A 26,399-nucleotide genomic window follows, 5' to 3' on the forward strand; every position below is an offset into this window, starting at 1 on the left:
TCAGCCTCTCTCCTTTCCTATTACTTTTCCCTGCTCTCTCCATCGCAACACGAGCATCTGCGCCTTAGCAGTAGGCCCCACCCACTTCTACTCCAGACTCCACCTACTAGGCGGTACCGTCACCGCAGAACCAACGGAAAGAGTCAGAACCGTACCGGGGCTACGCTCCCGGGCGTTGACCCTGCCAGATTTGTTCCGGTGCCAGAGCTCGTGAGAAGATGGCGCACCCATCGGTTGACGTCATCTGAGAGGCGGCCGATAGGGGGAGTTGACGGCCGGTGCTCGCGCAATGCTCTTTGGGAGTTGTGGTTTCGGAGACCCGGTTCCCGGGCTGACGGCGTCAGGACTCCGCGTCCCAGCATTCCCTGCACGAACCTGGGAGCACTTCCGCCCTGTTGTGAAGTGGGTGTCTCGGTGGGTGAGTCTGGGTGGCGGATGGGGTGCAGCTCAGTCTCAGATGCTGGGCTGGAGGCTTAGGAGGTGTTGGTACCCTGGGGTGGGCCTGGGAAGGTGAGGGGGTGGGGGAAGCAGCAGCGTGTGCGTGTGTGCGTGTGTGTGTGTGTGTGTGTGTGTGTGTGCCTCGAGGGGCGGGCAAAGGATTCAGCGTCAGGAGATGGGCAAGGGTCACCGAGAGGTTTGGATGAAGAGTGAGTTGGAGGGGCGGGCAGTGAGGCGGGTCTTACAGAGGTCGGCAGGTGAGGCGATAGGATCGCGATTTGGCCATGGGGGAAGTCACCGTAGGGTCTGGAGAGCACCGACAGGCTTGGGGAGAGAGGAGTCCAGGGCTCTGGCTAACAAGTGGAGAGGCCGAGCTGGAAGTTTGACCTTAAAATAATGCTTCATTTTCTACACCAGAGTTCATGTCATCTGTGATGGGACTGGTTATTATGTTTTGCCCCAAACCTGTTCTTCTTGCCTCATTCCTGATGGTAGTGAAAGGTATCCTTATCTCGTGATCCATCTACCGTCGTCGACTGGCCCACCCGCCGATCCACTTGTTTCACCGGCTAATTCCTCCTGCATTTCACATCTTGCCATGTCTGTAGTCTCTCTTAAAATCACCTCTGTCTTCTGAGGGTCTCTACAGAAGTGTCCACATTTTCACTTATCCAGCACTGACAAACTTGTGATCTGTTTAACCCTCAAGTCCCATTGTACCTTCCTTTCTCCAGCTTGGATCCCATCCCTGGCGTGCAGCACGTGTTGAATGAAATCTGATATTATAGGCTCTTCCTGACTCCCTTTGCAGCCCGCTTTCCTCCGCTGTCTAACTTTTTCCCGTTTCCTGGGTGGGCCAGGAGCCATTTTGGTTCTCCACTATTGCTATCCTGTCTCTCCGCTGTACCCATCCCCCATTCTCGGTGCAAAGGAGCACTCAGGAACCAACTCAACAGGTAACCCCTGTTGAACTCCTTTAAGCACATTGTCACCTCCAACTTCCCAGCTTCTAAATCATACTGATACCATGTTTGATTAATATAATTATCTGACTTTTTTTCCCCCTCTTCCACTAGATAGCATTAGCAGGACAGAGAGTGTCTAGCTCACCTCTATTCCAGAACAGTAAACACCTAATGTTGGTTGAGCAAATGAGTAGATGCTTGGTGAATGTGGACTAGGGACCATCAGGACGAGCTTTGTTAGACCATGCTTGAAGGTGGCTGTGGGCTTCCGGGGCTATGAGCTTTGGTCTTTTTTTCTGACATTTATGTCCACTGTAAGCTGAGGCTGGTGGGAGTTTAAGGACAGGGGTGGCCAACACAGCGGTGAGTGCTGCTGTTTGCTTTTACTGAGGCCTTCCTTGCAGCCATGTAACCACACGGAACGCGTTCCTCAGCAGACTGCTCCAGATAGCTCCCCCCCACCCAGGGCCTACCTGCTGTCCCCAGCCTACGTCTCACCTGCCTGAAGCCGCAGCTTGTACTGTCAGCAAGTAGAACTGACAACTATCCGCAGCTCCCAGTTTCTTCCTGTTTGGAGGTGCCCAACTGATCTGGCCTTTTCCCAGGTCCCAGGGAGAATCTTCTCTCGCCTTCCTATTGTTGCAGGAGCAGGTGGGAAAGAGAGCTCATGTCCACCTTTACTTTCAGTGCCTCAGGAGCCAAGGCCCTGCTCAGCTTCCCCATGGTTAAGTGGGCCTAATTTTTTCTTAAAAAAGGTTTTTTTGTTTGTTTGTTTTTTAATTAAATCTGAGAATTTCATACAATGAATTCTGGTGGCCCTGATTTTGGCTGAGCACCTCTCCCTCATCATCTGCGGCGTCTGCGCCCCTCCCACCTCTTTCTGAGTACTGGGAGGTACCTTCATGATTTATCTAGCTAAGAGGAGGCATAGTGGCTGCCCACGTGGGGCGAAGCCTGCCATCATGCCGTATTGAATCCTCGCGGCATCTGCAACAGTTGTGGTTGTTGTCAGCATTTAAACTCCTGAGGTCTAGTTTCTCTTGGAAAGGCAGAAGAACTGGGAAAATGCTGGGCCCGCATCCCCCTCAGGTATCATGGATGGTCACAGCCCCTACCCAGTCTACTTTTCACTGGCTGCTTATTCTGCCCCCCCACCAACCCCTTTTATAACAAGTTAGCCTGGGGCAAGGGCTCAGATAGCCAGCTGCAGGAGGCCGCCTGACCTGCACAGTCACCCAGCAGCTGAGGGGCAGAAGTGGGTCTAGAGTCTGTCTTCTCACTCTTCCCTTGAGATTCTTTTCCGTCTCCCATAGCATAATCCTAGCGGGTCTGAGGCCATGTGATGCGATTAAGTAAGATGATGGGAGAAGACTGACCTAGGCCTAGGTCTAACTCAGCCACTTGATGGCTTTATAACACAGGACTCCCTTCCCACCCCCTTCCCCCCACTCCCTCTCCATCTCCCTCTGCCCCACCCTTCAGAAGCTCAGTCTCCCTATACACCATAGCTTGGGAGTCCTTTGGTAAGGAGCCGTTGCCGTCAGTACTCTGTCTTTGCATGAGCCCAGTAACACAGCCAGGTTTTTTAGTGTGAACATGAGACAGAAGAATTGACTTTGGTCTGGGAGAATGCTGTAGGAAGGATACCCCACTTGCATTCAGCGTCAAGAAAGGCTCCAGAAACTAAAAGCAGGCTGAGAGTAGCAGAGACATTGGGATCAACACCACAGACCCACTTTGGAACAGACACGGATGGCACCGACTGAGTGTCAAATAGTGCTCTTTCTCTCGCTAGCCTGTGTGTGTTGCGGGTGTTACAGGTCAGTGACATTCAGCTCTGAACTAATGGCCCTCTGCCTCCTTGCCTGGAGGGCTCCATGCAAATATGGATGGAGAATGCTTAGCCCTGTACTTAGTGCCAATAAAAGGCACCCTCTTGGAGGTCTGAGTATGCTCCTGGCAGCCTCAGGCCTGGAGAATGCCCTCGCCCAGCTCCTAGTTGACTGTGTTGGCCTCCCTTCCCCCACAATGTCTGCACTCCATATGGAGAAGATTGATATATGATTCCACCAGGGGTTTCTGACATCTGTTTGAAGTGAACCTTGCAGGTTTTCAGGATCGCTCCCCCAGAAGACGTCCTAGGCTCTGGCTTTGTGACTGGTGGCTATTGGTTGCCTGAAGGCTGTCCCCTGTGTGCAGGAGCATAGGAGTCTTTGCCGACTCACTGTCTGCCTCTAGACTGTAACTTTCGTGAAGGCCGAAGGGACTGTCTGTCCCAGCTATTGTTGGCCCTGTAGCTCCCGGTATAGTGCAGGGTACATAATGGGTGCTCTGTGAATGCCTGGCATTCATAGAGTATGTGACAGTGACAGGTGTTTGGGTTAGCACGTCAGGAAAACATGTTTTATAAAAAAGTTATGAAATGTTAACTCTTTAATGTAAATCATGGACATTCTTCTTACAGAATAGATTTATTTATTTAACACCAGGCAAGAAAACTCGTTGATGGCCCTACTGTTGATCATCTAGGAGCTAGGTACTGTGACACAGTGTGGTGCCATCGTCAGTGTAGGGGACAGGTGGTTACAAAGCGTGGATGGACATTTTTGTCTCCTAGGTGTGTATCAGCTGTTTGGAGAACTCCTGTTCTCAGGATGGGGGTGGAGCACGACAAGGGCACACCAAGGAAGTCTTGCTGAAGGAAGTGACAAGTGGTTTGGCAGCAGCAGGAGGAGCCAGGAGTTGCCCGATGTGGTTCTCCAAGCATCTTCCCAAGTACATGTACATCCTATGGCCAGCCTCTACTTTCCTGTTACCTTTGCCTTGTTTCCCTACAGCCCAGTCAGATGGCCCAGATTACAAAATGCTACTACTCTTGCTCTCTGGCTTCTGCTGTGCCATCCTAGCTTAGATACAGCCAGTGGTCTCCTTCAGCTAGGTGTGTTTTATGTCATTAGACTTGCCGTGAAGAGCTTGTTTTCTGAGAGAACCCAGCGTGGGTGTCATCAGGGAGGCTGTACCCTCTCTGGGTGCCAACATTCACGTGTCTCTACAGTGTGTTATAGAAGACAGTGTCATGGAATGGTGGAAGTCAGGCAGAAAGGACCCCCTTTGACATGGGCAGGAAACCGATTGTCCTTTGCCTAGTGTGATCCCGTCCTCAGGAGTTCACCATTCACAGCGTCACCGTTGTGTTTCCCCCGTGTGTGGAGCACTGTGTGGTGTGGTCACAGTGATAATCACAATTGGGCGCTCACGGTCGCAGGGGAGACCGTCAGATGCCGTGGAAGCTGGTGGCTGAAAACAGGTCCTGTTTCAGGGAATGTGAAGGCCTTGGGAAATGTGTAGTTTGAGGAGAGACTGAGAAAGGACTGGCGTTGGCTCTGTGGGGGGTTCAGGGAGCAATGGGGAGGAGCTGCGGGCCGGGCAGCTGAAGCAGGTAGTTGGGTGTTTTGTGGGTTGGCTGTGGGTTAGGGCTCCGCAGGGAGATTGAGAGGGCCTGGTACGGCACTAGGAGAGTATGTTCAGGAAGACTTGGGGTGATTCTGTGGCACTGAGGCTGTAAGAGCCAGGTAGACAGGTCAGCACGATGAACAAGGTGTGACACCCGGGAGAAAGGATGATGAAAATGATACCTTGCACTGAATGGAGAGCTCCAAAAGATGGAGGGGCTTGCCATTAAAAGATGCGACACTCAGGGTTTTATTATTTACTTACTTATTTTTGGATTTTCGGTTTTTGAGACAGTTTTGCTATTGTAGCTCAGGCTAGTCTTGAATTTAGGATCTTCCTGCTTCGGCCTCCCCATGGCTGGGATTGTGGGTATCGTACCTGCTGGTGCATTCAGTTTTGACACATCGAATACGAGGTGTCTAGGGATAGTCAGGTAGAAACGATGGAGTCATGAGGTCTGTAGGGCCTGGAGTTCTGAGAAACTTCTGTTTAAAGATGGTGAATAATACCAGATGTGTGGGATGGCAAGAGAGTGAGAGGGATTTTGCAAGATGATCATCCGTAGAGGCACACCAAGTGTCAAGTGTCAGAAGGCAGGTCTCATGGAGGAGGTGACCCTCAGAACCCAGCTTGAGGACAGGTTAGCTTTTGGGCATGGTGTAGAAGGAAAGATGGCCACACTAGGGCCAAAGCGCAGAGGCCCGGGGTTCTTGGATTAAACATTTAGATGTGTCCCAAAGGATGTAGCATGGTGCTTTTTTTTTGTGAAGTGAGCTGGGTGTCCGATCACGGACCCACTTCCTGCCTTTTGCGAAGGAGTGTCTCTGAGTCTGTCTGTGCCTGTCATAGGTTGCGGAAGGTATGAGTATGTGAGGAAATCGATGCTCTGGGCCCTCTCACTCACTGTGTCCCTTGTCTTTGCCTTCACAGTCTTGGGGAGCAGTCCCTCCCAGGAGTCCCTTGAAGGACACGTTGTCAATGCAGAAAGCCTCTGGATGAGGACAGCTCAGTGGAAGGGAAGCACCCAGGCCAGATGATGGCTGTGGCCTCCCCAGCACCAGAGTCCGAAGGCTTCTTCATTGTGAAACTGGAGGAGGACTTGTGGGAAACTGACTCCAAACCCCAGGAGGAGGCACCTGACACTGTCCCTGGCCTTGAGGTTTCCCGCCGGTGTTTCAGGCAGTTCCAGTACCAGGATGCAGCAGGACCCCACGAGGCCTTCAGCCAGCTCTGGGCTCTCTGCTGTCGTTGGCTGAGGCCTGAGATCCGCCTCAAAGAGCAGATCCTGGAGCTGCTGGTGCTGGAGCAGTTCCTGTCCATCTTACCCCAGGAGGTGCAGACCTGGGTGCAGGCACGGCACCCTGAGAGCGGGGAGGAGGCGGTGGCCCTGGTAGAGGACTGGCACCGAGAGGCCTGGGCTACCGGGCAGCAGGTGAGGCCGAAGGTCCGTTTCACAAGATGCTGGTTGAGCAAGGTAGAGGGCCTGGGATTGAGTTAATAATTGTCCCCGAGTCACTATGATAGTAATCATTGAGCAACTGCTCTTTATTGACTCCTGCTGTGAAGCAGGTGGCATTCTAACTGCTTGGCTTGTATTAGCTCATTTAATCCTACCACAGTTTAATACAGCAGGTCAGTACTGTTAGCCTAATTTTACCGGTAAGGAAATGGAGGCAAAGAAAAGATAGGTAATTTGGTCAAAATCACTAGCTACCGGATTATAGAGACAAAATTTGTATTTGGAAAAGTCTAACTGGGGGCTGTAAGCCTAACCACCATTGAAGCTGCCTCCTAGTACCACTCATGCCTAATCTGCATTTTGTTTTATGTTTAACATGTCATCATACATACTTGGATTCCTTTCAAAGCTTATAGCAGCAGCACACACACAGCAATAGTGTCACTGTTCCCAGTTTATAGATGAGGGCTCTAAGAATCAGATGGTTTGCAGAGGTTCCTCGGGGAGTGAACCGGACCCTGGACCCTGATCCTTGGGTTTCACGCTCACGCTGTGTCCACCGCAGAACAGATGCCTGCCTCCTCCGCAAACGTGGAATGCAAATACCTCTGAGTATGAGGCTCAGGTAAGGCATTTGCTGGCACTCTGTGAGCACCCACCACGCACCAGGTTCGGCTGCGACCCTTTTATGTGCACCCCCTGCCACCTGACAAGGCAGGTTCTCCTCTTGCTGTTTTGCAAGTGAGTTAACAGCGAGGTAAGTAACTCGTCCGAATTTGTGCGTGGTAGGGCCCGCAGGGCACGTGGCATTCTGGAGTCACTATTCAAAGTCTTAGCAGTTTATAAGCCACTCTGAGGGCCTCTGATGCAGTGTGTAACTTTTCTGTGACACAGAATTTGGACCCTGCTTGCAGCTGCCCTGTGCAGTCAGCTCCGGTGGTTGGCTTCAGGCCAGGGCAGCCTGTCAGAACATTCACCTCAAAACCTTTCAGTTCTCCACTGTTACAGACTGCACAGCCTCATGCTTGAGCACATTTGGTTGAGAGGATTCTGTGTTTGAGAAGACCTGTGTTGTGAATGGCTAACTGTAAAGCTCTGTGCAGATGTGAGAGCAGGGCAAGGGGGGAGGGGAAGCTTGCAAGCTTCATACCGACCGGGAGAAAGCTACTATTTCAAGTCAGAGAGCAGAGCTTGAGCACATGCCCTTTAAAAGTCTACTCCATCCCCGGGTGATTTCTTTCAAGAAGCCAACTGTTCGCCTGAGGTGCCAGAGAGGAAACCATGAAACCTCAGGACTTTGGAGCTGGAAGGTGGAGGACGTGAGGCCCTGAGAGGTGCACTGATTTAAATCAAGGCTTTTTTGATATTTCATCTGCGAAATGAGAAGTCAGGCTGGAGGTTTTCAGATGACACCCCGAGAGCTGAGCAAAGGCTGAACACTTCTAAAACAGAGAAAAGAAATAAAGTCACGGCATCTTTTCTGGGTCTCCTTTCCCCGTGACTTTGTTTTCCTGGAGACTCTCATGGCAACCTCTTGACGGTCACCTCCCTGAGGTTCGGCGACCTCCTTCTCCTCTCTCTGCTCCACCTGGGACTCCCTGCCCCACTGGGATCGCAAGTCCTGCCTCAACTCTCCTGCCTACTCTAGGCTGTTTAGCTCTTTATTGACCAATTAGAGATGACGGAGAACAGTTTTTACACAGCGCTGAGACAGAAGGTATAATAATAATGACAGCACCGGAATCTGTTAGCATTTAGCTCAATGCCCGGGTCAGCAGTTAACAATCAAATACAAAGGGATATACCTTAATACAAGGTGAGTGAAGGTCACCTCGAAAGCTTTCTCTTGGAATTTCCTCTTTCACTCAAATAATTCTTTGTATGTTGTTTGAACCCCAAGTATGTTGGGATTTTCCAGCCGTCTTTCTCATTTACTTCCATGTGATCTGAGAGCACACATGTCATGATTCTGCCCTCTCAAATTGGCTTGCTGTGTTTTGTGGCCTGGAATGTGGCCTGCCTTGGCATTGAACGATGCTCGAGAGCTGGAGGACAGAGCTTGCCTTCTGTTGACAGAAGCTCCACCTTACAGAATTCAGCGCTGCCTCCCCCGTTTTGCCCCACCAGTGAATCTAACACCCCTCCACACACTCCTCAGCTCAACCGTCTTTGGTTCTGTCTGTTCCAAGAGCACTGCCGATGTCTCCGACTGTACTCCTCCTTTTCTTCTGTGGTTCTGTCAGCTTTGGACTGTGTCATTAGAAGAGCGGGGGATTAAGGTCTGTGTAATACATGAATTGAGGATCACTATGCCTTTGTCGAGTATTCACCCCTGTATCATTTCATAAAGCCATTTATCCCTTGTAACTTCTCTTGCCCTGAGGTCTGCTGTTCTGAAATTAATACAGCTCCTCTCACTTTCTCTCTGCCCCCCCTTCATGTGTGCTGTGCATTTGTGTATATGTATATTTGCATGTATGCGGGGTGTGCTTATACGTGTGTGTCTGTGTGTGTGCTCATGCACACTTGGAGGCTTGAACTTGATGCCAGAAGTCATCTTTCATCACTTTTACCTCATTCATCGAGCAGAGCCTCTCAGTCAGACCCAGGGATCACAGCTACAGCCAGTCTTGCTAGCTGACTTGCTCCTGGGATCTCCTGTCTCTGCCTTCTGAAGCTGGCATTACAGATAGGTCATCATGATTACTGTGCATATTGACATGGGCTCCGGGGACCTGAACTCTGGTCTCTGCTTGTGTGTCAAGAATTTTAACCACTGAGGCATCTCGGCCCTCTCACTTTTGCTTAGGGTTAAATTGGAATCTCTGCCTTCCTCCTTTACTTTTTATCTATAAGGTATCTCTATATTTAAAGTGGATTTCTTGTGTATAAGCATATAGTTGGGTCTTATTTTTGTACAATCATGGCTGTTCAGTTTGCTGGTTTATTTGTTTGTTTTCTTGTTTATTATTTACCTGACTTTGAGATAAAGTCTTACAGTGTAACCCAGCCTGGCCGCAACCTTGCAATCCTCCTGCCTCAGCTTTCCAGCTGCTGGGATTTCAGATGAGTGTCACCAGCTAGTTAGTGTGACCAGACCACTGACAATGAAAGTGAGTAGTTCTTCACTTGGGTTACTATTTTTAAGTTCCGTGGTTTGCTAACACCAGCTTCCTGCTATCTGGTACTGGTTTTCACGCTTACTCTCTCCAAACTGTTGCTCACCTCTTTTAAAAGGTGGCACAGGATGTCTCGGGTGGAAGGAGCTATGTAAATGAGTCTTTTGTAATGGAGTGGCAGAGTACGTCTAGGGGCAAGTCGGTAGCTCTGTGATTAGCTTGTGCCCTGGACTCTAAAATCCATTAGTATTTCTCAGTTTTCATCCTCTCTTGCATGGGGCAGGCTTCCAGAAAGGACTTCCGGTGGTGCTTCCGTCTGTGTGGCTCCTTTACGTGAACTAGGTTATGCTCTGGCAAAATGGTTTCCTCGGAGATAGGCACCTTTCACGGAGTACACTGGTGTGTTTCACAGTGGGTCCTGTCCCTGTCCCCCACAGAAGCCTGAGGGGACTTTCCTGTGCTACTCACCGTGAAAAGGGTAGAAATCTTGGAAGTAAAACTTGAAAGCTCTCACGCCCCAGTCTCAGTGACCGGGTGTCCTGGAGCTGGACTCTCAGTTGGTCTGCATTGTGCCTTTAGCGTGTTGTCAGGCATGCTGTCGGGTTTCCCTGCCCGCATGGTCCCTGCAGAGGTTTCTGCTCTGGTGGCTACCTCTCTTCTCCAGCTTGAGGGCAGGCCTATGTGGCATGGCCTCACTGCTCTGCTGGGTCTAAGAGCTTTGAGTTTTTCGTTTGTTTACCTTATTCTTGCTGAGGTGGAGCAGCGACTTCTGAGCTTCTTACTGACTGGACTTAGAAACACGAGATCATGGTTGTTTCATGTATCTTCATTGTCACTTGAATCTGCTTTTTTCTGTGTTGACGGTTCCGACCTGTTTGAATCTTTGGTATAGCAATAGCTGGAGCATAAGGATTGTCATCATCAGGTCTAGTCATGTAATTTCTCTGTAGATTATAACTACTTAAGAGGCTAGCAGGCTTATCAATTCTTTGTAATAATTTGTAATAGCACAAAATTTTATGTAATTTGTTTCTGTGACTCAAGAACATTTTGAACAGCGATCACCTGCTTGAAATACTTGGGTAGCCTCCCAGGGCTCAGCGGGACAGTACTCATTTGGTAGTGTAAATGCTGATTGTTTATTAAGGTCAGTCTGGTCGCCTTCCCAGTGTGTTTGAAACCCTCTTTGGGTCTTGAGAGTCTGTTAACCTGTGGAACACGCTCACACTCAGCATGCCATTCCTGTCCTATTGAAGGGACCTTACGGAACTGATGGTTGGAAGTTCTGACTTTGTGTCTAGGGACTCGAGCTGTGTGCTGAAGAGTCCAGGCCCTTCAAAGCAGCTGAGGAGTATCAGAAGTTCCATCTGAAGCCAGGGTCCCCCTGCCCTGAGGGACAGCCCCGGAAACTGTGGGCGGAGGATACATGCCCTGACCTTTCCAAGATGCCACCTCAGTCCTTGAAAGAGAATGGTGAGTGCCAGGGATATGAGGACATAAGAGAATGGAGGCTTTCCTCCCACAGGTCAGGGTGGGGGGTGGGAGGTAGCGAGAGAATTCAAGGTACAAGACAGGATAAATGTCTGATGGACATTGATGCTGAGCTGGAGTCATACAGAAGGGGCTGCCCGGCATGGTGGTGGGATGGGTGCTCACAGGGTGGGGACTGACACTTGGCACATCACTGAAAATGGCTGAGGAGTCCCATCCTCGAAAGGAAGGCGAAGTGGCAAGTGTGGGCCGGGCATGGGACACCCTTGGTTTGATCCCAGCACGACCTTTGGGAAGGAAGTGGTTTTAGAGAACTGAAAGTTACATCTCACAGGGTCATCCTCTTCTTCAGCTGTCTTCACGCCCCTAGTCCCAGCTGATCCAAAGATAGAGAACACTGGAGATTGGGAGGTGGCAGCCGAGTCCCAGGTAAACTGCCGTTTTCTCTTCCTCTTGTTGTCCTCTTGCTGTGCGCCCCCTTCCACCCATGGCCTCCTCAGCAAAAGGGTATGGAGCATGGGGTGTGAGCCCTCGCCCTGCTGGGCCTACTGGTGCTCACTGCCTGTGATGTCGCTCACATGGCATCGCTGCGCTGTCCTGATCCCTCTCACGTCTGGACAGGGTCCCAGGCTGCTTTTAAAATGTCAGTGATATTTAAGGTACTCTCTGGTTGTATCACAGGAAACCCTGAGCCCCAGAAGAGAAGCCAAGGAGGAGCCCTGCGAGGACCCTGCAGGAGATGATTGCGGAACCGGTGTGTGCCTGGGTAAGGAAAGTGTGCTCTGCTCCAGGGCCCAGCTGGCCTATTTCCGGTACACTCTGTTTCCAGAGGGGAGTTTCCACTTCTCAGAACCAAACCTCTGCCCTCTCTGGACTTTCAAGGGAAGAAGACTGGCTCTTTGTAGCCACCCCTACAGAGAATCTGCTGGGCAGGGGTCGAGGCTGCATGCTGCTTCCTAGAGTGGCCTCTGCTGGGGCTCATGACCTGGGTGCAGTCATCTTGGGCCCAGAACTGGACCAGGCCCTCGGATGAATGATTATCAGTATTTATTATTGATTCATATACTTATTAAGGCAGCATTTATTCCTTAGCCCGCTATTATGTAAATAGACATTGAAACCTATTAGACTTTTGCTAAGCCTTAGTGCGTGCACTCGGGCAGGGCAGATATTAACCGTCTAAGCTGTCTTGTCTATTTCCCAGCCCAAGCTCCCATAAATACTCGCACATGTCTTCCATTTAGGCTGCTTCTCTCCACCACGCCAGTCCTCAGAGCGAGCTCTTCCTGGCCACGTGCTTCTAGTTTATGCTAACCAGCAGCGACCTGCTCCTCTCTCCTCCTTCCTCTTGCCTTCTCATGGTCTTTCTTCACCGCCCAAAGCCCTCCAACCTTGGCTCTGACCACCTCTCTTCTGCCCTGCCTGCAGGTGTAGGCAATTTTATTTGCCAATCAGGGAGAGTTTGGGAGGGAAGGTTTGTTCACACCACATCATTTTTTTATACGTGAGAATTTGCTCATTAGGAGCACGGGGGCCAAGCAATAACATTTGAATATATAATAGTTCCAGATCAGTCCCAGCAGCCCTCTGTCTCAAAAATTCAGCACCTATTGAGAACTGCCTCTTGGGGACAGACTTCTGCAAACTGAGCTCATGAGACTGATGTGTGAAGCTAGGAGAAAAGTGAGGAGCACAGGCTGCATGATGCTCAAAGCTCATGTGACCAGCACACCTCTGTGAAGGCTATCCATAGGGAAAGCCAACGCTAAAGGGCCCTTCCCCTGAGGGAGGGTAGACACAGGAATGGGGTGAAGTAGAAAAGGCTGTGTCAGGTTCAGCTCATGACGGGCTTACGCCAGAAGTTTGAGGACTGCCCACTGGATAGTGGGACCCCAGCAGTGCTTAAAAGAACGGGTTGAGAAATGCTGAGTTAGGGCACCCTGAAAAGGCTTCACATCCAAACTCTTTATCTAGCTGTCCTCAAACAGGTACTGTAAGGAAGGGCTTTCTGCTTTGATAGGACCAGGCACTGCTGGGAAGTTCATCTCGTCGACCAGCTACAGGCCGAGAAATGGTATCTCCTCACATTGTCAGGAGCCCAGAGGACAAAGTTGTTAGGAAACGTGCAACGTGCAGGAATGTGGAGGTTACACGCGGGTTCACAAATCACACCACGAGATCGGTTCCACATGGGAGGTTTATTAGGGGAAGGGGGTTGCAGAGAGAGGGAGAGAGAAAGGAAGAGGAAGAGAGCGGAAGAGGAAGAAGAGAAGGGGGAGGGCTCCAGTTCTCTTATAGGGTAACCCAGGGCATGCGCAGGTAGTTCCAGGTGGTCAGCAGGTGGTCTGGCTGTCTTCACAAAAGCCTGATAACTGGTCTGTCAGGTCCCTTGGAGCTGCCTGTAGAAGTGCCTGCTTACTGATCCCAACATTCCTCCCTTTTTTATAATTAAAAATAGGGAGCTTGGGCTGCCTTTTATAAGGTAAGTTAAAGTATATAAATTTAGACTCATTGGAAGCAGCTCTTGGTTTTCATGCAAGAGGTTGAGAGAGAAGAGTTATAGCAACAAATGGTCAGGTTGCAAGGTTAAGAATAAGAGAAGTCTCTGTCCTGGAAAACTCAGGGTAGAGGGTTTAGGGTAGAGGGTTGTCAACAGAGAGAGTTGCCAGCCATGCAAGGCAGCGGGTAGGGACTGGGGAACACTGGGAGAACTGGGAGCCGCTTGTCCTGGTCCTGAAGCACACCACTTCAGCCTTTTGTTAACAAGTGAATAACGGGCGTAGATTCTCTTCTGGCTACTGGGGGCGAAGTAGGGAGGTCTGGGCGTCTCCCATTGGGGGCAGAGAAGTAGAGGAACTGTGTGGGAGAGGAGACCTTCCCATGAGCGAGCGAGCGAGCGCGTGCACGAGCGAGGGGGGGGGAGGAACCCGTAGAGGGGTTGTACCACCCAAGGGAGAGTGTGGCCCTAAAGTGAAAGTCAGCATAGAGGGTCAAACCTAGACAATTAAGGCTAGGGCTGAGGAGGGGTTCCCCCCGTCTCAAAAGATAAGAGGAAGTTGCCAGAGCTCTGTGGTCAAGCTTCCCCTACCAAGAGAGGCATGTATGCTGAGAAAATGGAGTGAATTTACCAATCCAGCCAGTGGTTGCATGCAGTAAATAGCAGTCTGGTAGCCAGGAAAGGAAATCCCAAACCAGGAAAAGGGGAGGAGTCCCACCTTTCGAGATAGGCAATAAGTGCAGTACTTATCTGGAATCTAGTTGTCCTGAGAAGTAGATTTAGGTGGACTTTCTGCAGCTAACAAGAATTACTTTTAAGTTTTAAGAAAGAGATAAAACTTTAAACATGTTAATATCACAATTGTTTTGTGTATTGAGAAAAAGGCAGTAGACATACATATGTGTTAACAGCATAAGTATTTTTTAAGGTGGGACGCTCACTTGATTTTAACTTTAGTATAAGCATATACATTATGGAGGCTTACAATCTTGAGCTTAGGACCTAATAGTGGAATGTTTTTGTATCAGAGTCAGATTAATAAATTAGAGTTTTACTGATAAAGGTCAAAACTCTGGACAGTCAATACAACAGTAGCATAACAACAGGAAGAAATATTAAGCCTTTTTGCCTATTTAAGATAGCTTAAATCACCTTAGACCTTGTAACCTCAAATATGTGTAACTTGTATTTTTATAACCTAAACTCCTTTTTTCCTTAGACCCTACATAAGCTATATATATTTTATCTAACAGTGGATCTAATTGTCTGCTCTTTAGCTGCAAAGCTACCATTAGCTTAGCATAGCCGTCAAGGTGATCAGAGACCTGAGAAGGATAAGTTATGAGCTAAATAAATATACCAATCCATGTGCCAATCAAAATGACAGAGATGACAAGTTAGTTTATCACCTAGGCAGTGTCCCTGGCTCCTGTGGTCTCATAACGTCATGGGCAGAGGTGGTCCAGCTAGACACAGAAGATTAGACTGTTTTTGTGGAGAAAGAAACGAGAGAATGGCCTCACCTCACCCTTAGTAACGTGAAACATTGACTCTCCAGGTGTTTTGTCCACAGTTTAGGCTGGGCCCTAGCAGTGGGCCAGTTGAGGCAGTATTGTCCAGTGGTTAGCATACCACAATCCAGAGTCGAAGTCATCTGTTGTTGTGCCCAAATCTTCTCGGAGACCTTGGGGAGCTACTGTCAGGACTTTGGGACTTTCTGTCACAATAAGCTTACACATGTTAAAATGCCATATTCATCAGATCTCTGACAAGCTTGAGGGTTAGCATGTCTGAGTTACTTTGTCTTTATTATCTGCTCTAAACTGTGTCCAATAAAATAGAATGTTATCTAGAACCATATTTTAAGTAGATTTATAAAGGCAACTTTAGTTACCCACCCTAGGCTTAACCTTAAAAAAACTAAACAAAGACACTAGGCATAGCTCAACATCTTAACCAACTGTAGTTGTTAGCATAACTTTAAATCTGCTCTTTTTGAACTAAAATCAAAGCAAACCTTTTAATCAGATACAGCTTATAGAGAGGCTAGTAAATCTTGCTGCTCCTACCACTTGTATTAAAATTGAACAGTAAAAAGCTTTGCATTTAGCACTAATCAGACAACTGAACATAACTCAGACCTAAACAAAAGTGTTCGCAAACTCATGGCTCCACCCTCTTTATCTCTGGACTAGCATGGTGGCTGGCCACGTGTAACTGAACTCAGCTGGAAGCCCTAAACAAATATGACAGCAAAACTACAGCTTCATGTGCTCTCTATCCCTGAACCATCATGGCGACTAGCCATTTGTTAGCACAGGCTGTGACTGACAATACCAAACATAGCCATTAGGTGCTACTGATGATACAGCAAACACTGTGGAGCATCCACAATCCCCCACAACCAAAAGTTTTAGAACCAACTGCATAACAGGACAGTACAGAGCAATTTTAAACTGTACAAATTATTTTAGCCATACCAAACCTATTAGCCAGAATTTTTTTTTCCTTAAAAGAGCATAAAAACATTTTGTAATGAGGAATCATCAGCCTTTTAAATGAAGTACAACATATTTAAATATAGTTTTTTTTTTTAAATCATATTAACTCTCTGGCTTTTTATAATACATCTACTAACCTTTTGCAACATTCTATATACCTTAAAAACTCTCATGAAAATCTTTTCCATTCTGACATGATCTTGCTGGAGCCCAGCGTCTACAATTTGCTTTTTATAGGCAAAAGCAAAAACAAGTTACATTAATACAAAAAGTTCTGAAACTGCCAAATTGTTTTTTAAAATAACTTCCCTGTAGCAGGTAACATAAACAAACTCTAAGGAACTTAGAACAAGTTTTAAGGAACTTGGTGAAACTTCCTCTTTGTCTCAAGGTAAAGATCAGGGTGGAAACATGTTTTTCCATAAACAAAGCAGCTTAACAAACAAATAGCTCTCCATAAGATACATTGTAACAACTGTAATCCTTTTAATTAGTGCAAACCATGTGGCTTAGTTTTATTTAGTAAAATTAATAAAATAAATACCAAAGTATTTTTATTCTCCCCCAAAGGATCAAGAAACTTTTTGTTAAGACTACCCAAGATCATTTTTATACCCAAATGCCTGATAAACTTTAAATATTTTATAGCCTTAAACATTTAAACATTTTTTAAAACCCGTTTTTGTAATATCAAAACAAAGTACCCCTTTTGTAGAAGTCACAAGGCATAACCATAATCTTAAAAGTCAAACCCAGATTTTAAAACCAGAATTTACCAGTATAAACAATTTAATTTCTAAAACCAATACCAATTTAAAATAACTCATCCTTTTAACCTAGAAGGAAATGAGAATTATTTGACCAAGGTTTCCTTTTTTTTTTTTTTTTTTTTTTACCCATACCAAGATGGCGGTCACATTATAACCCACATGGTAAAGTCAAGATGGCGGTGAGGCACTGAGGCACTTCATATACCACGTGGTAACCTAAACATATGCGTTTATAGAGCTTATAAACACATAGGCACACATTTTAAACAAGTTTTGTGAGGCCTTTTAGAACAGAAAACAGAAGGTAGACACAAACAAATACTGCACAGAGACATTGAGACAAAAACCATTAACCAGCTGGCCAAATTTTCTGGGACCAAAACTGACTCTTCTGGGGCAGGCCGAACATACTGATTCCTCCTGCATTGGGTGCACGAGGTAAAGGCCCTGATGCCCCAGCAAGACACCGAGAGTGGGCTCTTGCCCCAGGAGACACCCAGTGGCACTCACTGGGACCAGGTGTACAGATTACCCACCAAAATACTGAAAATACTGATGAAGCCAGGGGCGTCCCCCTGAACTTCGGCAGCTGTGACCACCTTGATCACGTCTTGCTACCCAGATACAGACACCTCAAGCTCTGAGGAATTTTCAGAACAGAGAACAGAAAGTACTACACATACAAACACTGCACAGAAACATTACACTTACGGCCGGCATAAAAACCTCCGGGACAGGTTCCTGGAGTCTTGGGGTCCCGGGAAGAGCCCCCAAAATGTTGTGCCCAGTTTACGAACCCCAAAAGACCAGGAATGTAAACCCAATGAGAAAATTATAAAGATTATATAAAGCATTTGAAAATATATGAGTGGAATATAGGAATCAGGTTGAGAGCTTTTAAATAGAAGCCGCTTGGGAAAGGGGCGGAGGGATGGCGCTGGAGAAAGGAACACGGGAGGCGGGGCCTCTTTGCCCGAATTAAAGATGGCGCTGGCCATGTGGAAGCCTTTGATGAAACCAAGATCCTGCCCATTTTTTCCCAAAGCCAAGATGGCTGCGCCCAGGGATTTTTGCGGGAATTTTAAATTTTGCAAAACTCCCTATCAAGTTTTGAAAAGTCGATTACGGCGCTGTGTGTCTCCGCGTCTCAGAGTGCTGTCGGCTGCCGGGACTGGCACGATTCGGGCTGTTTACCTTGGCGAAGTTCCGGGCCCGACCGCCTTTGGCCGAGCCGGGCAGGGTGGGCAGCAGGCCACCCGGGCAGGAGGCAGGAGGAGTGAGGTGGCGGCAGCAGTGGCGGGGTGGAACTTTATCCGCTGGGTCAAAGGCAGAACTCCTTAGATTTAGTTTTATGGTTAGAAGGAGTTTAGTAGGAGAACAGGAGGAACAGAGAGGAGTTTTAGAGCAAAGGAGAAAGAAAGCTGGGGGAACAGACTGCGGCGTATGGGCGTTACCCATTGGGAGGCGAGAGAGACTGGCCCCTAACGGCGTCCCAGAAAAAGGCGGGTCTCTGGAGAGAGCGATCGGTCTGGTCCAATATCTCGTCAGATTTTGGCCAGGGATCGAGGCACGGTGCCCCATGGCATGGCCGGAAGAATACGGTTTTGCCTAGCTAGGACTTTCTGCAAGAGCAGGTAGAGAAAACCTCGTGTAGAAGGCTCCCAAGGGAAACTGAGGCCCTAGTAGAGATGGGGTCTAGCAATAGGGATATGCTGACCAAAAGGGAAACTTACCAATCTAACCGGTGTTGGATGACTTTGTAGCGAACTGGAAGCAGGAAAGTGGAGATCTCGGGCAGATTTGGAGAAAAATAGGTCTCCAGAAGCCCCGGCGCGCTCGGTGAACTTGCTGGAGGTAACCTATCCCGGCCAAAACGCACCAATGTTAGGACCAGTGCAGAAATGTGGAGGTTACACGCGGGTTCACAAATCACACCACGAGATCGGTTCCACGTGGGAGGTTTATTAGGGGAAGGGAGTTGCAGAGAGAGGGAGAGAGAAAGGAAGAGAAGAGGAAGAAGAGAGGGGGGAGGGCTCCAGTTCTCTTATAGGGTGACCCAGGGCATGTGCAGGTAGTTCCAGGTGGTCAGCAGGTGGTCTGGGTGTCTTCACAAATGCCTGATAACTGGTCTGTCAGGTCCCTTGGGGCCGCCTGTAGAAGTGCCTGCTTACTGATCCCAACAAAAGTATCCCAGACACTCCACATGTTAGCTCAGCATTGTCCTAAGGGCTCTGCACTTACTCTCTCTCCCTTTCTCCCTTCGTCTCTTCCTCCCTTCTTCCCTGCCTCTCTCCTCCTCCTCTCTCTCCCTGCCTTCCCACTTCTCTTCCTCCCTCACTCCTTCCCTTCCTCCCTCCCCCTTCTCTCTTTCCTTGCCCCTGCTGTCAGGATTTGCTCCATGTTTTGTCTTGTTTTATCTCACAGTGATAGTGTCAGTGGAGGTCAGAAATTTTCCAACAAGAGAGAACCGCCACCTTCCCCCCTTCTCCCCTCCGGTGGAGTTGAGTCTCATTGGGTTTCTTGAGGTCCTGTGTTTGTCAGCTGTGGATCCATGGTAGCCACTGTGTCTATGACGTATTTCATAACAGCAAATGAAGAGCCGGCAGGTCACTTTCCTTTTCAGTGAGGGCCCTGTTGCTTCTAGGCACCTCTCTCCAGGGACACCAGCATGGGAATTTCTCTCATCAGCTCTTTGAAGAGAAGGATGTGAGTTTCAGGAACAGTTTAGAGAAACACCATCCAATAGGTCATTTCTGCCTAGTCATGTTTGTCCTTCCTTTTGTGTAGGAGTTCCAGTTTCAAAGCCAAGTGTCACCTCCCATCATGAGCGAGGACCAGAGACTTTGGGGCTGAGCCTTACAAACTGTGGGAATGGGAGCACTGCAGATGATAGCCTGGACAGTGAGCAAGACAAATCAGCCCAGGAAGAACAATGCCAGTGGGATGGGGAGGACATGAAGATGTCAGGTGTTCACTGGAGCTACGAGGAGACCAAGACTTTCCTGGCAATCTTAAGTGAGTCGCCATTCTCTGAAAAGCTCCGGACTTGTCACCAGAACCGCCAGGTATACCAGGCTATTGCAGAGCGGCTGAGGGCCCGGGGCTTCTTGCGGACTCTGGAGCAGTGTCGCTACAGGGTCAAAAACCTTCTGCGCAATTACCGGAAAGCCAAGAACAGTCACCCCCCAGGGACCTGCCCCTTCTATGAGGAGCTGGAGGCCCTGGTGAGGGCTCGGACAGCCATCAGAAGAACGAGTGGGCCAGAAGAGGGTGTGGTACTCCCCAGGCTGGGCGACAGCGACACTGAGATGGATGACCAAGAGGAAGGGAGCTGGGAGCCTGTGGAAGCAACAGAAGGCTGCAGTGATTTTGGCCTGGCCACTGAGGAATCTATTCAGGGGTCCAGCATTTCAGGGGGCCCAGCCCTGCTCCAGAGCCGCATTGGTAAGAACATGGCATTTAACTGGATGAATGTCAACCAGGCTGCTGCTTTCTAAGGTTAGAGCTCAGACTAGGAGTCGGATCACTGACGCTAGAGTCAGGTGCCAACTCTTCATCCTGTGACTCTTGCTCTCTTCTCTGGTGGCCACGTCTTTTAGTTATAGGGGCAAATAACTCCAAAGCGATGCTAGACCCGGAGAGATTTCAAGGTGTGTCACTGATGACGCTCCCAGGTGGCACCCGAGTGAACTTTTGCTTTCATAACTGTGTTCCTTTTAATGTGTGTGAGAACAGCCAGTTAATTCACAGGTAGCAAGTCTAGGGTCAGAGTGAGTGGTATGCTGAAGTGTAGAGAAACTGAGAGCGTAGACGTGACAGTCCTGTGTGCCAAGCACCTAACCTTACAAAGGGAGCGTCACTGAAGCCATGCAGGCAGGAGCAGAGCCCAGGCCCTGCCTCGTGTTCATGTGCCCCCACCCCAACCTCATACTGCCTCCTTGGGTTACCCCCACAGGCCCAGAGAGGAAGGGGTTTTCTAAGCTGTGGTGTGTCACCTGGTCACAGGTCCATTTGTGTCTCTCATCCTTGGGGATTCTCAGAATCCACGTGCTGAAAGGAGAATTCACAAAGGAGACAGGGGATGTATTTTGAGCGAATACAGGGAGAATCTCATGGATGTCAGTGGCTTGTCAGCCACTAAGCAGGTCATGGTACAGTTATTCCTCCCCTTCCTCGAGACTGTCTCTTGAGGTGGTGAGGGAGGATGCCTTGGCTGGTTTTCCTAGTGTATCTGTGAGAAGCCAGTTTGTATTCCCAGGTCCTTGGACAGTTTTTGAGGCCTGTGTTCTAGATATTTGGAAGTACAGGTGACCCCAGTCCTAATGACCTAGGTAAGTCTCCCACATCTGAACTCTTCACTTCTGACAGCAGGTGTGCACTGGGGCTTCGAGGAGACCAAGGCCTTTCTGGCAATTCTCAGTGAGTCACCGTTCTCCGAAAAGCTTCGCACTTGCCACCAAAACAGCCAGGTCTACCGGGCTATTGCGGAGCGGCTGTGTGCGCTGGGCTTCCTGCGGACTCTGGAACAGTGCCGCTACAGATTTAAAAACCTCCTTCGAAGCTACAGGAAAGCTAAGAGCAGCCATCCACCAGGAACCTGCCCCTTCTATGAGGAGCTGGACTCCCTGATGAGGGCTCGGACTGTGATCAGGGCCATGGAGATGGTAGGAGAAGCCACAGGTCTTCCTGGATCTGGGCAAGGCGGTACTGAGGCTGATGACCAAGAAGGCTGGGCCGAGATGGAAGATGAAGATGCCATTAAACCTCTGACCCCAGATCCCCAAACTCCAGATGTAGGTAAGCCTGGAGCCATTGGATGGTGGCCTTGTGCAAAGAGGGGAACCAAAAGGACCAGGATCAGCACACGACACACCAAGACCAAGTTCTCAGCACAAAGGAGATTTCTTTGCCCCAGAGGGTCAAAGGGCAGAGAATAAGAGACAAAGACAGGAGACAGAGGATGAGGGAGAAGGGGAAAGGAACAGGGAAGAGGGAGAAAAGGATATTTGCTCCTGAGGGGAAAAGGACTGCCTCTGGATAGAGAGGAGACAGACGTGACCCATAGGCAAATGGCAGTTTATAAAGGTAAAAGAGGGAGCCCCGAGTTAGGATGAGGTGTTTAATTTTAATTGGGCATGTTAATTAGGTGAGCCAAAGGGAGCTCTTGATTGCTGGACATCATCAATACTTCGATAGCTGGACCTTGGTAGTCAGCCTCAGGGGGAGGAAGTGGCCAAATAAGGAAATGGAGCTTGGTGTCTAGCTTTAGGAATGAAATCTAATGGTTTTTAGCAAGGTAGAAGGAATGAGGGCAAGGCCTGCCAGGGCTATGTCTGCCAATGCTTGGGCCTACTAGAGCCCTTGAGGAAGCAGGTATATTATCTTTGTCTCTGAGCCAAAAGAATGAATGAGATCAAACAGGGAAAGACTTCATGCATTGTGTAGATTCTGTCATCTCTTATTTAGTGTTGTCCTGCACCCGTGTGGAACTGATTCGTGACACAGGGTCTGTTTAATGTACTGGAGGATGATAGAGCTGTTTGTTATTGAACAGACTTCAGAGGAATGGCTGGGTTGGTGAGCCAGGCTTCATGGTTGCTGGGGTGGGGTTACTGTATTCCAGACCGTGCTCCTCAGCTTTAAGGGGTTAGAAGCACTCGTGTACACAAAAACTTGATAGCTTTCACGCTGGTCACATTTATAAGCAATGGGATATGAGGTACAAATCTGTGTTAGCCAAAGTCACAAAATACACGACTATAGGTACTTTAATGCTAACCAGTGAATAAACAAAGGACTCTCAGTTCTGTCTCTTCTTTCAGGTTTTAAGGTGAAGCATGAGGATGAAGACCAGATTTCAGAGCAGGATGTTTTTGGGGATTGGCCTGGAGCCTTATCAGAATATACCACAGAAGCTGTTGGGCAGCCTCATGCCTCGGGGGAGGACCGTGAGAACGAGGATGAGGGCGAGTGGAGAAGTACTGTCCTGTGGGAAGAGTACTCCTCTGAGGAGGACTTAGAAAAACTCATTGACCATCAAGGCCTGTACCTCACGGAGAAACCCCAAAAATGTGACGCACGCGTGGAAGGCTTCAGTCAGAAATTCCACTTCTTTGCCCACCAACAGACCCACACAGGGGAGGCGCCCCACCATTGTCCCGACCGTGGAAAGGGTTTTAGTGACTGTTCCAACCCCAGCACCCACCAGAGAACCCACACTGGGGAGAAGCCCCTCAGCTGCCTGGAGTGTGGGGAGAGCTTCGCTGACCATTCTGCTCTCATCGCCCACCAGAGAGCGCACGCAGGGGAAAAGTCCCACAAGTGTGGGGAGAGGGGGAAAAGCTTCATCCAGAGCCCACACCCACGGAAGCATCAGCGAGGCCACGCGGGAGAAACTCCTGAGCAGCGTAACGAGCTCGTGGAGAACGTTGGCCAGAGCCCGTCTCCTAGTGTTCCCTGGAGAAATTCTGCATGGGAGACGCCTACCCAACCTCCGAGTGTGAGCATGGGCGCGGGCTCGCCCGGAGGCCATCGCGGCGACTCGGCAGAGAAGCTGTTTCAGTGCCCTGAGTGTGGCCAGTGCTTCTCCAAGAGCTCTGCCCTCACGAGCCACCAAAGAACCCACACAGGCGAGAAGCCGTACGAGTGCGCCGAGTGCGGGAAGAGCTTCAGCAAGAGCTCCAGCCTGTCCAACCACCAGCGGACCCACCGAGGTGTGAAGACGCACAAGTGTGCGGACTGCGGCAAGTGCTTCAGCGAGCGCTCCAAGCTGGTCACCCACCAGAGGGTGCACACGGGGGAGAAGCCCTACGAATGCCTCGAGTGCGGCAAGTTCTTCCGAGACCGGTCCAACCTCATCACCCACCATCGGATCCACACGGGAGAAAAGCCGTACAAGTGCGAAGTGTGTGGGAAGTGCTTCAACCAGAGCTCCAGCCTTATCATCCACCAGAGGATCCACACGGGGGAGAGACCCTACAGGTGCACGGAGTGCGGCAAAGGCTTCAGCAACAGCTCCCACTTCAGCGCCCACCGCCGAACCCACACCGGGGGGAAAGCGTTGTAGGCGGCCCCTCCCCCCGACAGAAGAGCAATAATGTGTCCTCACACCGCCCATGTTACTAAACATGCTAGAAAGAAACTTTTAAAGTGTTTTAAGCTTGATGTATACTTAGAGATGCTATTTTGGTAAAATTCAGGTCATTTTAAATGAATTACAGCAACGAACAATTAAGGTTTGGAGGGACCTCTCAAGAAGCGTAATTTGGTTCGCAACTTCCCCTCCCCCAACACACACACATTAAAACCCCCGCAGAATGGTTAAGGTGGCCTTACATTTGCTGTTGCTTAAGAGCGTAGCCAGTGTTCGAGGCAGATGGGTGACAAGGGGGTTAGAATCTGTGGCCCGACATACTGATTTCGGTCTCTTCCTGTGCCTTCGCTGCCTTGCCTGTGGAAAGTGGTTCTTGTTCTTGGTAGTTTGCAGTTGGGGCAAACCACAGGGAAACCTCGGAACTTGATGGTGAGGGAAGATGTAAACTCAGAGCCACCGCCAGGTCAGCGGCGAGCGGGGCAGTGGTGGCCACTGCAGCATCTATAGTAAGCGGAAACAGCTCTCCAGTGCATGTTTGCTCTCTGGCAGCCTGTGTGCCAAGCGCCTTAAGTATCCCCTCCTTCAATCCTCAAAACAGTCCTGTTTCCCAGAGTAGGAAACCGAGGGCCGGGAAAGTCGGGTGGCCCGCATTGGTCATACATCTGAAAATAGGGGAGGCAGAGTTCATCAAGACTCATGTGTCCCCAGAGTCCAAGGGGCTGTGTGGTCCACTGAGTCCTCTGACGTGAAGGCGGGTGACTAGGCTAGGCTCTCAAAGTGTGATCACTAATGAATTTTCTTAAAAAGTACAGAAGTTGAGAGTTCCTACCGATGAAAGGATCTGGGATGCTCAGAATTGGAGAAACACTTTGTGTAAGGCCAAGTTGCTACCAACGTGATGGGCAGGAGCCTCCATCTTTAGAGTAATATGGCTGAGAGGGGCAGGTAGCAGAGACTGGTGCATCTTGCAGCGAGATGGCATGCTTTGGCTAGGAAGTGGGCTCAGGAGTCCTTTTCTTGGGTCAGTGCTGATTCTCACTACACATGGCTTATCACATAAGTCTTACCAAATAGGCCTTTCCTCTGGTGCCCAGTCACTCCTGCCTCTTAGCCTCTTCTGGCCCATTCTCTTCACCGCCAATCCTGATGCCTGAGGGGAAGGAGTGGACACGTTGTCCTCTGCTGAGAGGACTTGAAAATGGTTCCATTGTCTAGCCTCATGGCACTGTTTCAGCTTGAGCCTGCTTGTTCCAAGCTGCCCAGCATGGTCTCTCAGACCAGCCCCCCGCCCCCCGCACAGAGACCAACTTGGAGAGGCTCATACACAGTGGCTTTCTTGCTTGTAGCACTTTGGCCTGCAGAGTTTTTCCTTAGAGAGAGTTTAAAAATATTGGCCAAGAACTTTGGCTTTCTTAGATTTTTTTTTCTTTCCAAAGGAAGATGACTGTCTTAGATCTACGTGTGGCCTTAGACTGCCATCATGTCCCCGTTATTTCATGGCTGTGGGAAGTGTTGATCGGATGGCAGCTGTTAAAAACTTTGAAGACCGAACCTTTCTATCTGCATGTGAAAAAGGGGGTGCAAGATCTTGCCATTCCCACCAAAGGCGGTCACTCCCTAGCCTTTTTCTGTGTTCTAGAACCCCCTTCCCAGGAACCAGTCCACCGGAGGCCAACCTCCATCAACTCTCCTCAGCTTACCCTTCCTGCTTCATCTCGTCTCTGAGGAGCAGGGGTCATGGGATGAGCCCTGTGGCTGGAAACCAGCAAGTGTCAACAACTGTAATAAAAAGATATGTAGACTGCCCTGTGTCTGGAAGGAAGGGCCCGGAAGGAGAGAAAAGCATTCTAGACAAAGTCAACAAGGTATGAAATAGCATGGGTTCCAGGTTTCTAGCATAGGGAAGGGATTGGGACGGTGGGACAGTGGCGTCCAGGATTGCACAGGTGCTGGGCAGGGTCATTCCAGGTGCAGCAGCTCCTTAGGCTTTCTCCTTTCCCCGTGGGAAGCGTAGCTGGGTGGACCCTTAATGGTGCTAATCTCCTTATTAACTTTAGCCTCTCTTTCAGCAATGCCTTAGATACAATTAAATTGCCTAGTGCTTTTTTTCTCTCCAAACTGTACATTTTGTATTTCTTTCTGTCTCCCTTGCTCTTTTTATTTTTTTTTACTGTAGATCCACATAAAAGTTATTGGTAGTAACTATGCCACAGGTACAATATTATACTAAAGAATCAGTTCATTACATTGGACTTAGCCTCGGGCAAGTTCTTAGTGCACAGGCAGAAGGCAGCCAAAGCATTACATAAATGGTTGATAGACCAGGTGCTAATAGAGACCTTGTTTCCTTCTGAACCCCTCTTGAGCTGGGCCCCCACAGTCTTCATTACTCTCAGCACTCCCGTTGTCCTGGATCTTACCACATGGCCCGCTAAGCTTTGCATATAGCATTCCACCTCAAACACAAAGCAGAGAGAACACACCGGAATTGAGTGAGCCTATAAGCAATGTCAGCCCACCCCAGTGACACACCTTCTCCACCAAGGTTTTTCTGAAGGTTCCATAACTCCCAAACACCACCACCATCCAAGGGTCACGTGTTTAAATACCTGA

General features: G+C 49.3%; 1 protein-coding gene across 9 annotated transcripts; it reads left to right on the plus strand.

Moving 5' to 3' along the window:
* Nucleotides 1-313: 313 nt before the first annotated feature.
* On the plus strand, nt 314-23,857 carry Zscan20 (zinc finger and SCAN domain containing 20). 9 transcript variants are annotated; one of them, XM_021637333.2, is made up of 8 exons: nt 314-418; nt 5,787-6,300; nt 10,736-10,907; nt 11,260-11,354; nt 11,607-11,691; nt 19,481-20,137; nt 21,062-21,490; nt 22,516-23,857. In XM_021637333.2, the coding sequence occupies exons 2-8, from the start codon at nt 5,890-5,892 to the stop codon at nt 23,757-23,759; spliced, it is 3,093 nt and encodes a 1,030-aa protein (XP_021493008.1). In that variant the 5' UTR covers nt 314-418; nt 5,787-5,889; the 3' UTR covers nt 23,760-23,857. The 9 variants fall into 9 exon arrangements, with proteins under 9 accessions (XP_021493008.1, XP_021493022.1, XP_021493037.1 ...); XM_021637347.2 differs by having other exon boundaries at nt 21,065-21,490; XM_021637362.2 differs by having other exon boundaries at nt 11,278-11,354.
* The last annotated feature ends 2,542 nt before the right edge of the window (nt 23,858-26,399 follow it).

This window comes from Meriones unguiculatus, chromosome 3 (assembly GCF_030254825.1).
Source record: "Meriones unguiculatus strain TT.TT164.6M chromosome 3, Bangor_MerUng_6.1, whole genome shotgun sequence".
Lineage (NCBI taxonomy): Eukaryota > Metazoa > Chordata > Mammalia > Rodentia > Muridae > Meriones > Meriones unguiculatus.

Excerpts from the sequence above, each read along its gene's own strand:
- Zscan20 (XM_021637333.2), top strand. The coding sequence starts at position 5,890 with ATGATGGCTGTGGCCTCCCCAGCACCAGAGTCCGAAGGCTTCTTCATT. Across the intron at positions 11,692-19,480 it reads CGGAACCGGTGTGTGCCTGG|GAGTTCCAGTTTCAAAGCCA; the intron begins GTAAGGAAAGTG and ends CCTTTTGTGTAG. Across the intron at positions 21,491-22,515 it reads TCCCCAAACTCCAGATGTAG|GTTTTAAGGTGAAGCATGAG; the intron begins GTAAGCCTGGAG and ends CTCTTCTTTCAG.